A 13,006-nucleotide genomic window follows, 5' to 3' on the forward strand; every position below is an offset into this window, starting at 1 on the left:
TGACCTGGCTCTGTCTTGTCTTTCAAGCACAATGGAAAAGAGCTAGTTTTAATGTATTTAAGACAAATAGGCTGACCACTGCATAGTTTAACAACCCATTATCATGTTCCACTACACAGTTCATGCCTTATGCATAAGATCACAACTCTGTACTCTCTGAATAGAGCTTGGGTTGCATGCATTAACTAATTTGCCTAGCCATGGTAAATGAACAGCATAACATCTAAGTGCAGCCAGTCTGTGCTTTTATAAGAACAGTAACCATAGGCCAAATAGCAATAGACAAAACTGTTCACTCAAGTGTCAGTTTTGACAATCAAAAGGTTTAAAACATCTGGCCCAAAGGTATTATAACTGATCATGTTATCAAACAATATTGATACCAACATGTTCAAGTTTGCAGTTTGGTTTGGTGCTGCTAATATCCCTTTATGGTACATGCAGAGTGAATGTTTAAAGATATCATTGTTTACTATGTTTCAGTGTCTATTTAGTTATCACAAGGATTTCAAATTGTAAGTGGTTTCTGAAGGATATTCATTACCACTTGTTGCCAGCAATTTATTCAAAACCATTATTGAAACAGTACTTATTTACTAAAGGCCAACTTTGGTTCTAAATAAAGCCTGTGAAGAATCTGACAGTTCCAGGCTTAGATTTTTATTTTTACCCTTTCTAATAAGCATGAGATGTTGGTGCTTAATGTTACTTACAATGCTTAGGAGAACAACTTTCCAAAAGAAATTTACAGTCACAAAGCTAAAAACAGAACTTTGTGAACATGCAGAAGTTCACTGTCTTGTCACCAAAGAACAGAGGGACAATTACACAAAGTAAAAAAGTGAACAATGTAAGAATGTCTGCCTTTTTTAGACATTCACTTTAGATGTCAGTACTGCAAGCACAAGGCCTATGTGAAAATAGTTATTTATAAACTAGTTGGGGCAGGAAATCCTTGAAGAATTGAACATTCTTGTTTAGACCAGTACATACTTGAACAAATTGAAAACATCAATGGTATGTATGAAGCTTTTGCATATTTAAAACATCCATCTTCAGTCAATTCTTCCAAATGATACCGTGGTATATGTTATTTTGTTTAGGCCTGTCATAAGGCTAACTTTGCTGTAAAAATGAACCTGTTAGAAGGGAAACCTAACCCCCTTGGTGTTTCAGAACTGAGCACAGGAACCAAGCATTTCTGGTGGCAGCAGCTAGATGCAGTGCATTAGCAAACACAAGCTACAAAAGAAAGTGAAGTATTTAGCAATTCAGAAATGGGTAAACATGGATTTCCTAAAACATTGCTCTGCAACTTCTAAGTTCTAGACAGAAACCATGAAAATCTTTAACCAACATCATTCGGAAGTGGGTGGTTGTGAATTTGAATTTTTCATATAAATAAGTAGGTGTGGTGTAGGGCTGTATGATGAATCCGGCATGTCTACTCACAAGCAAGCCCTACGGAATTCAATGAGGCTTACTCCCAGGAAAGTAGAAGTAAGTTTAGTTGAACTCAGTGCAGCTTATGCATGCACAGATTCCACTTAAGACCTCTGAGTGGGGAAGCAGATGCAACTTGACTCTAAATCACTTAAACTACTCTTAAATTAATTGAAAATGTATTAAATATATTATAGGCAAGTTTATTTTAGAAGACTTTTAGAAGACATCTGAAGGCAGCCCTGTTTAGGGAAGCTTTTAATGTTTAATAGATTATTGTATTCTAATATTCTGTTGTAAGCCGCCCAGAGTGGCTGGGAAAACCCAGCCAGATGGGCGGGGTATTTATTTATTATTAAATATTTTTTTATTAAATCTACTACTTCCTTACATTTTAAGGCCCTCCACCTCATCAAGGCCCTCAGCTGCTGTGGGGAAGCATGGCACACCCTCCGCTGCCGTGGGGAGGTGCGGTGGGACCCTCCACTGTCATGGGGAGGTATGGTAGGACCCTCCGCCACCCCGGGAGGCCCAGCAAGGCTCTCTCCTACTGTGGGGAAGTGCGGTGCACCCTCTGCCGCTGCGGGGAGTCCCAGCAAGGCCCTCCACTACTGCAAAAATATATTGAGATATTGTGATATTTAGCTACCGTAGTGATATATCATGATGTTGAAAACCAGATATCGCTCAGTCCTACTTATGGAAGACCCACTGAAATCAATCAGACTTAAGTTTATCATATATAATTTAAATCACAACAAAATCAATGGGGCAAATCCAAGTATAACCATGGCAGTTTATTTTACCAATATCAGGGCACTGAAGGGCAGATTCAATCAGAGTTAGCAACACCAGGTTCACCCTAGCTGACGGAAGGCTTGGCTGAAGATAGCATGAACTGTCACACTTCTACCAGCATTGTTTCCTGGTAATAGTAAAAGGACACATAATTACAGTAGATAATTATAGTAATTTAAAAACTCAAACAACCCTTAAGAAGACAATAAAGGCTGCTGAATCAGGCCAATGGCCCATCTCAAGATGCTTAATCTCAGGGTGTGGGTTCGAGCCCCATGTTGGGCAAAATACACCATAGGTTGGACTAGATGACCCTCATGGTCCCTTCCAGCTCTACAATTCTATGATTCTTCTTCAGCATACTATTCTCACAGTGGCCAACCATGTCTGTGGGGAAATTTGCAAGCAGAACATGAGCACAGCAGCACCCAACCCACCTGTGATTCCTAGCAACTGGTATTCAGAGGCATTCTGCCTCTGACAATGGAGGTAGAACACAGCCATTGTGGCTTGTAGCCTTGCACTCCATGAATCTGTCTAATCCTCTTTTAAAGTCAGTCAAGTTGGCAGCTATCACTGCCTCTTGTGGAAGTGAATTCCATGGTCTAACTAGAAGAATATAAGAAAAACTTCTCTCCAGCCACTTTCTCCATGCCATGTATACAGACTTGTATAATGGCATTGAATTATCAGCAGCTTTATTTCCAATTTCTTTCCTAATAATACCTAGCATGGAATTCCCCTTTTTCAGAGCTGCTGCATCCTGGGTCAGCAGCTTCACCGAGCTATCCACTACAACCCCCAAGGTCTTGTTCCTGGTCAGTCACTGTCAATTCAGACATTCATTTTTAATACATGAATAGGAAATGGGTAATGTGAATAAATCTGCTTGACCTGTTTCCACTTAGCAATATTATGTCAACACATATAAATTGTACGTTACCGTAATGCAAAAGCATATAGTATTCGCTGTGAATAAAGGATAATACTAGCATTCATTTGGATATAATTTCTCTTTTTAAAGCATGCTGGACTCCTTTGGACATTAAACCATTATCACCATATCATAAAAACCTCCCCAACAGCTCCTTTACTCACCGAAACAGCTATCATGGTGCTGTCAGGCCTCCACTCTGCTTGGTCATAGGGTCCAAATTGCAATACTGCTTTTGACGATTCTTTGTAGCTTACGATTAACACACTGGGCTGTGGAGGAAAAGAGATCCAGTTAAATTCTCCTACATTTCAAAGCTAACTTTTAAAACAAAACCAAGCTTATTGGATATTTTTACAGATACAATTCTCTAAAATAGCTATAGGAAGTCTCTGGGAGACAGAAACATTCTTTAACTGATTCACTTTTTTAAAAAATGTTTAGCGAGCTACTTTTCAGCAAAGTATTAAGGATTGAGGCCGGGAAAAGATTTCAACTTTTCAAAGACTTCAAAATTTAGGATTAATGCTTCTTTGGATGGAGGAAGGTACCATTTGCCTTGAAGGAGGTGGAACCAGAGCTGTTAAATAACTATTGTCCAGTGGCAAATATCTCCTTTCTGGACAAGGTGCTTGAGAAGATGGTGGTGGTCCAGCTTCAGGGATGCTTGACAGAAGCTGGTTACTTGGACAGATTCAAGTGTGGCTTCAGATCTGGTTATGGCACTGAAATTGCCTTGGTTTCTCTGGTTGATGACATTTATCAGAAGAGAGATAGGGGGAGGGCAACCCTTCTTGTTCTCTTTGATCTCGCAGTGGCTCTTGATACTGTTGACAACAATATCCTTCTGAGGCATCTCAGGGAGGTAGTGGTTGGGGCACTGTACTACCTCCAGGATCGTTTCCAGAAAGCAGTCATGGGAAGCTACTGTTCAACACCATGAGAGTTTTTCTGTGGTGTCCCACAGGTTTCCATCTTGCTCCCCTTGCTATTTAACATCTATATGAAGCTCCTAGGATCAGTCACCAAGAGATTTCGAGTGAAGCATCAATACGCAGATGACGCTCAGCTTTGTCTCTCTGTTCCATCTTAAGTGTTGTGTTTTAATACTGTTAACTCCCCTGTGACCTTAGGGTGAAGGGCATGTAATAGATAAATCATAATTCTGTATTTGTGCTTGGAGCAGACTTCGCCTTCCTCTCTTCCCCTCTTAGCCCCCCACAAGCATCCCAAATCTGTCAGGGTGTGTATGTGAGAGAGTGGGAAGGAGAGAAAGGGGAAGTCTGCCTGCCCAATATTTGGATTTTACTCTTAATGTAGACAGGTAACAGTTTGAGCTGCCCTCCAAAAATAGTTTGAGGGTGTCGTAGGTTATGTACCAGGCTCATATTGTTAGGCAGCCTTGTGAATAAATAATACATATTCCAACGTCATGCTTTTCTTTCTCTACTGATGTTTGAATCAAGATGAAGAGCATCATGACAAGAACTTGATACCAAAGCATTCAAGAAATATATGGATTAGTGTCTTTTTCAAATTGTTAAAGTAATACCCCTTTCAAACCCAACTGAACAAATTTCTACCTTCTCCATTACAGTCCTCTAAACTAAAACCTAGCAAATTTTAATATCCTACAAGCACAGACATGCCACCTAAGAGGTGAAAAGAGAAATGAAAAGAGAAGCTACTGCTGGCAAACATTAATTCTGCTCTAAAACCTGGTGCTCATTTGCATGTAGGTAACACTTGCATGATAAAGTTTCCTTCAAATGCACACTTATGTTGCAATATCTGAGATTCATCAAAGTCTGGAGAATTGTAGCTTTTGATCCTCACATAGCTGTGCATAGTGCAATTCACAACAACAAAAAACAAGTAAAAGAAAACTCACAGCTATTCTTCAAACATATTTAAAATAACAGTATGAATCAAGGAGAAGGGAGTCATAATTTACATGCACTTCAAAGCTGAAATTAAGAGCATTTGAATGCCCTGATTATCAGGATAACTATTACTTGCACATTATTGCAGTTTCAATCTTGTTTATTATTTTCTACCACCCTCATAACCAGTGCTCCTCTGGAATTCTGGGAAACAAAAAAATCAGTGCAGTTTTGAAAGCCATTAAAGTAATCTGTGCAGTCTGGCATCATAATTCAATATGGTGTCCAATTGTATCCAAACAGACAAAAACCTGCTCCTTTATCCCAGAAGCCATCATGTAGAATTTGGTTACAATATCTTTAAAGATGTCCAAATGCATAGCAAACATATGAACAACTTTTCAAAATATATAGTGGGTTTATTATACTTATATGCTGCCTATAAGAAATTTCTTGAGGTAGCATACAATAAATAACATTTTCATTTTAAAAACTTACATAAAAATAATAAACATATATTGGACAACTGATAATAAATCAAATACAGCAGAAATCTTCAAACAGCACAGATTTTTTAATGTCAGAATTCCAAATAAGAGACCCTGTGGAACCCTCAATGCTATAAAAAGTCCTTAATCATCTCTAAAAAGCTGTTCTAAAAGTCAGAGAAAATAAAAAGGCCCCATTAGCACACTGTATTACTGTGGAGTTTAGAAGAATAAATTCAGGTTAATAATAATAATAATTTATTTATACACCGCCCATCTGGCTGAGTTTCCCCAGCCACTCACAATATCACCTAGCAGAAGCTCACCGCAACCTGCTCTGATGATAGAAGCAGAGGGAAAGGACAATAAGAAAACAGGGCTGCCACAACCATGAAAAGGACAGGAAATTTGCAATATTAACTTCCTGATTTGAGACCACTGCAGTCCCGTTTGTCTATTCCAGGGATGTCCAACCGGTCAACCTCGATCGACAGGTCGATCCCCGGGTGATAGTGGTTGATCTTGGTCGATTGCGGGCTCATTTTCCTCCGCGAGGAAAAAGCATCCGCGTGCAGGCCATCGTGACCTTGGCCGCCGGTGCCCTGGTATGCCCCGGTGTTCTGGAAGCCCCTTCTGGCAGGGTGCGCCAAATTCACTCCAGCAGGAGGCTTCGCGGATCCCCAGCCGTGCGGGTCTACCCATGCGATCGGGCGGTGGTAGAGTGCTCTTTGCGCCCGTTCTCTGCATTCCCACAATGGTCCAAACGGAGGGGAGCACGGAGCAGGAGCGTCACCGTGGACAAAGGCCCGCCTAAGCGCCGATTTAGATGCGAGGCGGGAGCAGCAGAGTGTTTATTGTTTCGTTAGCGATTTATGCTGTGCCCCCCGAAAAAGAGCAGAACTAAGCCCCCCCCCCAAGAAAAGCTCCACAACTTTGGGTTCCACCCCCCCCCCCCAAATGGGTAGATCACTGCCGGTTTTTTATTCCAGGAGTAGATCGCAGTCTCTTGGGAGTTGGATGTCCCTGGTCTATTCTTTTCTTCACTGGAAGAGAAAGGAGCAGACCAGTTTGAACTCTTCCACTAATGAAGTAAAATGATAGGATGCAGGCAAGAATCATACATTTTTATGAGTATATGCATTTTTCTAGGGACTGCATCCCTGCTCACTCCATTGCTACCCCTCTCAGCCATTTCCCCACATTAACCACCCAGACTTTTTCCTATGCCACTCAGACCACTTTTCACTCTCCCAACCCCATTTTTGAAGCCACTTCTCCTTCCCCTCTTTTGTGTATCCCCCTCCCTTGCACATAAAGCACTCTGTGGTAACTTCCTGCAAATTCCTCCTCTCTCATGTTGCAACTACTAAGCACCCTTTACCCCTCCATCCCATTATGAAGCTACCATGGCCTCCTATTCTGCAGACTTTTCAATGCCCCTGGTTTCATCTTCAACCCTATTTCCATGCCCCCTACTCTCTCCTTTTAGCAACCTTTTTTGCACCTCCATTTTCACATTCACCCCGTTTTTCCTAGCCCCCTCCTTACTCTTCTCAACTCTGCACACAGATCACCCCCACTTCCATAGCTTCTCTCTATTCTGTAACCCCCTTTTGTATACATATCCAGTAATGATGTATGTATGTCGCAGTACCTTTAAGGCAAACAGAATCTTAAAAACAAGCCCATAAGGTAGCTTGTTCAGTTAAAGAAGGTTAATTTCAGTTGATGGATGCTGTACATCTACAGGTGTTTGCCTGCTGATGAAATACCTAGACTAAATTACTACATTGAACCTGGAACTTCATGTTAAAGACAGCACATATAGTACTGGGAGTGAAATACCATTGTGTGAAGGTACTTAGGAACATTTGAGGCCTCCACATCCTTTATCTCTCTCACTTGAGGAAACAGAAATAGAAGAAGTTTGAGTACAGTGAGGAGGGAGACAAGCTGAAAGGGTATAAATTGCTATTTTAAACCATGACAGAAGTTAAAGTGGGAAGGACACCAAGAGGAAAATGGTGGCTTTAAACAACTGCAAACAAACAAGCCAGTTTTAACAGGGAAAAATAGCAGAGATGGGTACAACACATAAGACAACACCAAAAACCCAGCACAACATAACCTTTCCAAATTCCTTTCTTGCTGAACTCAAACTGTCATTTCTCCCTCTGTGTCACTTTGCCTCACCGAAACATCTGCCATTGTTTAAAACAGCCACTTTCCCCTCTTAGTATCCCTCAATCCCTGTGCACATACAGACTCTCACAGCAGAGCATCATTATACAGTAATTGTCTACTTTGGAAATTATGAGCCTGCTTGTCCCCCCAAACTTGGGGATTAAATGTATACACTGCATGTGAATGGAAGTCAGATTCAATTGTCATAACTACTGTAACAGATATTGACAGACCACTGAAAGAAACATTTTGCAACATAATAGTAAGCTTGTTTACCCATTAGTAAATCCTACTGCTTTCAACAGGGCTTATTCTCAGGTTAATTGTGTACAGTACTGTACCCTAACCTACTTAAAGTCATCTAAGCTGCTGTCCATCACTACATGATGTGGCAGTGAATTCCAGCTAATTACACAGGAATGAAGGAGCACTTCTTCTTGTCCATCCTTAACCTACCATTAACTAACTTCACTGAGTTACCCCAAGTTCTATTATTTGTGCCAGGAAGAGAAACTCTCTCCCCATGCTGTAATTTCAATAATCCCTCATGAGGCCCCAGAGCTATTTTTAATTAAACTAAAAAGCCTCAATGGTTATCTAATCATCTTCATTTTTACTGCCCCTTTCTGCCACTTTTCCAGATCTACAATATCCTTTTTTTTTAATGGAGCAGTGAGAACAATAAAGCTTTGCAGTTATGTTCCAAGTAAATAATACTATCAAAAATTATTGGCATTAGGACTTTGGTCATAAACGTGTTAAAGGTTTTGAAATATGACAACATCACACAGAGAGAAAGACTGAAGCCAACCTACTTGAAGTCATCACAGGTGACAAAGGGACACTGTAAAATATTGCATCATAGGTATTTGGCACCAGCTGAACTAGAAGCTAAGCAATTCACTAGCATCTGAAACTTGCTTTCCTTTATTGCCATTTTTAAAATTGATAAAAGATGCTTTGACCAACTTCAAGCAACAGATTTGAATTTGATTTTAGTATCCTATCAATGTCTAGAGGGAAAAAACACTTTTCACTGCAGCCTTTTACAATTTCAACTCTAAAGCATTTTGCTAAAGCATGAACACCGTATGGCAGAGACAGAAAACCTGTGACCATCCAAATTGTTCAGTTATAACTTCCATCATCCATGACCACTGGACCACCTTAAGTCTGATCAGAGCTGATCAGAGTTGCAGTTAGTTCCAGTTCCCTGCCATATGGAGAAGCAGGTAGGTAACTATTGTCAGCAGAACTTTCATTGCCAAGTTGTGCTTGAAAGGTGCAGACTCACTGTGTAAAATTCAAAGAAAATATGTTTTTCCAGATCTAATGAATGGTACTTTACTCTTCCTGAATAGGAACCTGTGTTAAAAACCTAACATTCAGACTTAAGGTGTATGACCAAAATTGGTCTTTGTGGATTTTCACACTGTATATGTGTAGAAATCATGAAAGACCAATGATCATTTGGGGTAAGAATGTAGGTATAAAAAGGTAAAGGGACCCCTGACATTAGGTCCACTCGTGACCGACTCTGGGGTTGCGGCGCTCATCTCGCTCTATTGGCCAAGGCCAATATACAGCTTCCAGATCATGTGGCTAGCATGACAAAGCCGCTTCTGGCGAACCAGAGCGGTGCACGGAAACGCTGTTTACCTTCCCGCTGGAGCGGTACCTATGTATTTACTTGCACTTTGGCGTGCTTTCAAACTGCTAGGTTGGCAGGAGCAAAGACCAAGCAACAGGAGCTCACCCCGTCGCGAGGATTCGAACCACCGACCTTCTGATTGGCGGTTCGAAGCCCTAGGCTCTGTGGTTTAACCCACAGTGCCACCCGCGTCCCAACAGAATGTAGGTATAGGTTGCACTTAATGTTATCCACTGTTTCTTTTAAATGTTTAGTGGACATATTATTGGAAATATTAATTTATATGTACAGTACCTGAATCATTGCTATAGTACAGCAGAAGATAGAATTGAAAACAGATCAGATGTGCCAACATTTTAAACTGAAATGAGTATTTGAAAAGATAGGGACTTTAGCATCAGTAACTATTTAACCTACAGGAGAACCAGACAATCAAAACTGTGGGGCACTGTCCCTATAAGTAAGCATCATTCAAACCCAACTTTCTCGTATTTTCATAGCTATTTATGTAAGTAACAAGCCCCTGGAAACCAGTCAATCTGAAGGCTGCAGGCAAGAAGGCGAGGAGAACGATTGGGAAGCATCCCTCAGTCCAGTATACCTGAAGGAGCGTCTCCACCCCCATCGTTCTGCCCGGACACTGAGGTCCAGCACCGAGGGCCTTCTGGCGGTTCCCTCACTGTGAGAAGCACAGCTACAGGGAACCAGGCAGAGGGCCTTCTCGGTAGTGGCACCCGCCCTGCGGAACGCCCTCCCATCAGATGTCAAAGAGAATAACAACTACCAGACTTTTAGAAGACATCTGAAGGCAGCCCTGTTTAGGGGAGCTTTAAATGTTTAGTAGATTATTGTATTTCAATCTGTTGGATGCTGCACAGAGTGGCTGGGGAGGCCCAGCCAGATGGGCGGGGTATAAATAATATATTATTATTATTATTATTATTATTATTAGAGGACCCTGCCCTGATTGTTCAAAAGACCGCACAACACAATGATACTACGTATTCGCCGTAAGTTTTGCTGGCATTCCTTTTACTAAGGCAAGTTAACATGAAACAACTGTGAAGTAAGCCAATCATTTCCAAATTTGCTGTCAAAGAACAGAGGCTCTAACCGAAGTCGCACATTAAAAACCTGACTGTGTAGGGATTTTAAAAGCCAGGCTTTTAAGCTTAGGGTCAAACCCATTAAAACAACAGCCGTCTGATCTCATTGAACCCGGTCAAACCAGTGTTCAAAATTTGCCAGGCACATTTTGCACCTAGCTATTGACCACTTGCGACTACCGGTAAGTGAGGATGATGCCTGACATCACCATCTGGAGGTGCACGCTTGGGGATTCTAGGATCTGGACTGTTTCCACACACTAATACCCCATCCTGTAGAAGTCTATCAGTTATATTTCATATGGACCCTCCCTGTGGAACGCCCTCCTATCCCATATCCAGGAGAAAAAGAACTACACAACTTTTAAAAGATACCTGAAGGCAGCCCTGGATCGGGAAGTTTTACAATGGGGCGGACGCAGTGTCACCAGCGGTGGGGGGAGGGCAGCATTGGAGCTGCATGGGAGTTGGTAGGTGGTCCCGGGCATTTCCTAAAAAGAGCTTGACCACTTTGAAGCATCTCTCATAATAAACAAACAAACAAACAAACAAACAAACAAATTTTTTTAAAAAATTATTTATACCCCCACCCATCTGTGTGGGTTTCCCCAGCCACTCTGGGCAGCTCCCAACAGAATATTAAAAAACACGATAAAACATCAAACATCAAAAACTTCCCTAAACAAGGCTGCCTTCAGATATCTTCCAAAAGTCAGACAGTTGTTTATCTTATTTAAACCTCCAACCCCAGCGCCGGCGGGGGTTGCTACGCCGCTGCATTTTATTATGTTTTTATATTCTGCTGGAAGCCGCCCAGATAATAATAATAATAATAATAGTAATAATAACAATAATAGGGTCTCCTCCTACTCACCCTGTTGTACCAGATGCCGAGCTGGGAGCGGGACAAGACGGCGAACAGAGTCCGCTGCGGGTCCGCCTGGATGCGGAGCGGGGGCTCCCTCGCCTCGGCGGGGCACAGCAGCCTCTTCGGCCACCCGCTCAGGAAATACATGGCTGGCGAGGCACTAGCAGGCCGGAGCCAGGAGCCTTTCCCTCATGGGCCTCTGCCCCGCGCGGCCTGCGGAAGATCCGCGGAGGAGGAGCCGCGCATAATCCCCGCCTGAGGGGCGCTCGGAAGAGGCTGAGGGGGGCAGCTCGGAAGAAGGGGCTCCTTCCTCTCCGCTGGGCCGGGTCGCGGGGAAAAGGCCGTTACAGCTCAGGACGGAGCCCTCGCGGCGTCGCCTCAGCCTCCCCCCGGGAGCCGTCGCTAGCTCTCCCCGCCGAGGCTCCCTCCGCCGCCGGCGCCGCCGCCATCTCTTCCCCTCAGCCGCGTCAAGCGTCTGGTCGCCGGAATATGCCGGCGGGTGGGAGGGAGGGAGGGAGGGAGGAGGCGAGCGCGCACGCGCACAAGCGTCGGCGGCCCTCCGTCGGAACGACTCGGCAGCCCTACTGGGGATAGGAGGGCGGGCGGGACGCCGCGGGTGGGGTGGGGGAAAGCGGAGACACACTAAAGGCGCCGCTATTGGTTCAGGCGCCGGGGAAGGGGAGGAGCCGGAAGTGGCGTTGGAGGAGGAGTCGCCGCGAGGCGGCCATAGAGAGAGAGAGAGCGCCGCTCGAAGGCTGGGGCTGGAACGCGCGCGCCCCCTGGCTTCCTGTTCTGAGCGGTGGAGGAAACGCGACGTGTCTATGTCCTATTTAATAATAATAATAATAATTAAACATTAAATAACTTCCCTATACAGAGCTGCCTTCAGATATCTTATGAATGTTATATACAGTAGTTACTTATTTCCTTGGCTCGGGGGTTGCAGAACTCCATACCCTCCAACATTTCTTTGATGGAAATAGGAAAAGCGAGGCATTCCGGAATAAAATCAGAAACCGGGATGGCTTCTGTGAATCCGGGACTGTCCCTGGAAAATAGGGACACTTGGAGGGTCTGTTTTATTAGGAATACAAAAATTAATATCTTTCCCTATTTTTTTGCCCAAATTAAGACTTTGATCTAAATGCAATAGAAACACGAAGAGAAAGGAATAAATAGAGAAGTAAAGAAAAATAGAGAAGAGGTTAAAAGAAAGAGAGAAATGAAATTCAGAAGGTAAAGGACTTCCGATTCTTCGTCTGTCCGCTGTATATTGTCTGCTATGTATATTCATTTCATCCACTCCAGTATAACACCCAACAAAACCACTTTCTGTAAATAAATAGGTTCTTCCTTTTCTGAGCTCTGATTGATCTCTGTTGTTGCAGAGGTGCTTAGGTACGGACGGGCTGTGTGCTGCAGGTTCATGTGAAAAAGCTGAATACTGTACATGCAATTTTGAAACGCCTCGCTAAGTCTTGATACTGCAGAAGTTTCTGTAGCGTTGAATTGGGCACCTGCAGATTCCTTTTTTCCAATCAGTTTAGTTAAAGGTTTTCAATTTAAAAATAAATAAATAAATACAAAGAGAAAACGAGCAATAAAAGGGAAAAGAAAGAAGAAAGGAAATATTGTGTGTGTGTATCCCCTT

At 42.8% G+C, this 13,006-nt stretch overlaps 1 protein-coding gene across 2 annotated transcripts in view; it reads right to left on the reverse strand.

Moving 5' to 3' along the window:
- The window catches only part of RIC1 (RIC1 partner of RAB6A GEF complex), a 50,839-nt gene extending 38,882 nt beyond the window's left edge, over positions 1-11,957 (reverse strand). For both annotated transcript variants that reach the window (XM_060268849.2, XM_035140482.3), the window contains exons 1-2: positions 11,362-11,957; positions 3,340-3,447 (exon numbers count right to left, since the gene is read on the reverse strand). In XM_060268849.2, coding sequence (XP_060124832.1) covers positions 3,340-3,447; positions 11,362-11,502 — 249 coding nt within the window. In that variant the 5' untranslated portion in view covers positions 11,503-11,957. The remainder of the gene's footprint in view (positions 1-3,339; positions 3,448-11,361) is intronic.
- Between the last annotated feature and the right edge of the window lie 1,049 nt (positions 11,958-13,006).

The sequence above is a fragment of the Zootoca vivipara genome, chromosome 15 (genome assembly GCF_965207765.1).
Source record: "Zootoca vivipara chromosome 15, rZooViv2.hap1.1, whole genome shotgun sequence".
NCBI lineage: Eukaryota > Metazoa > Chordata > Lepidosauria > Squamata > Lacertidae > Zootoca > Zootoca vivipara.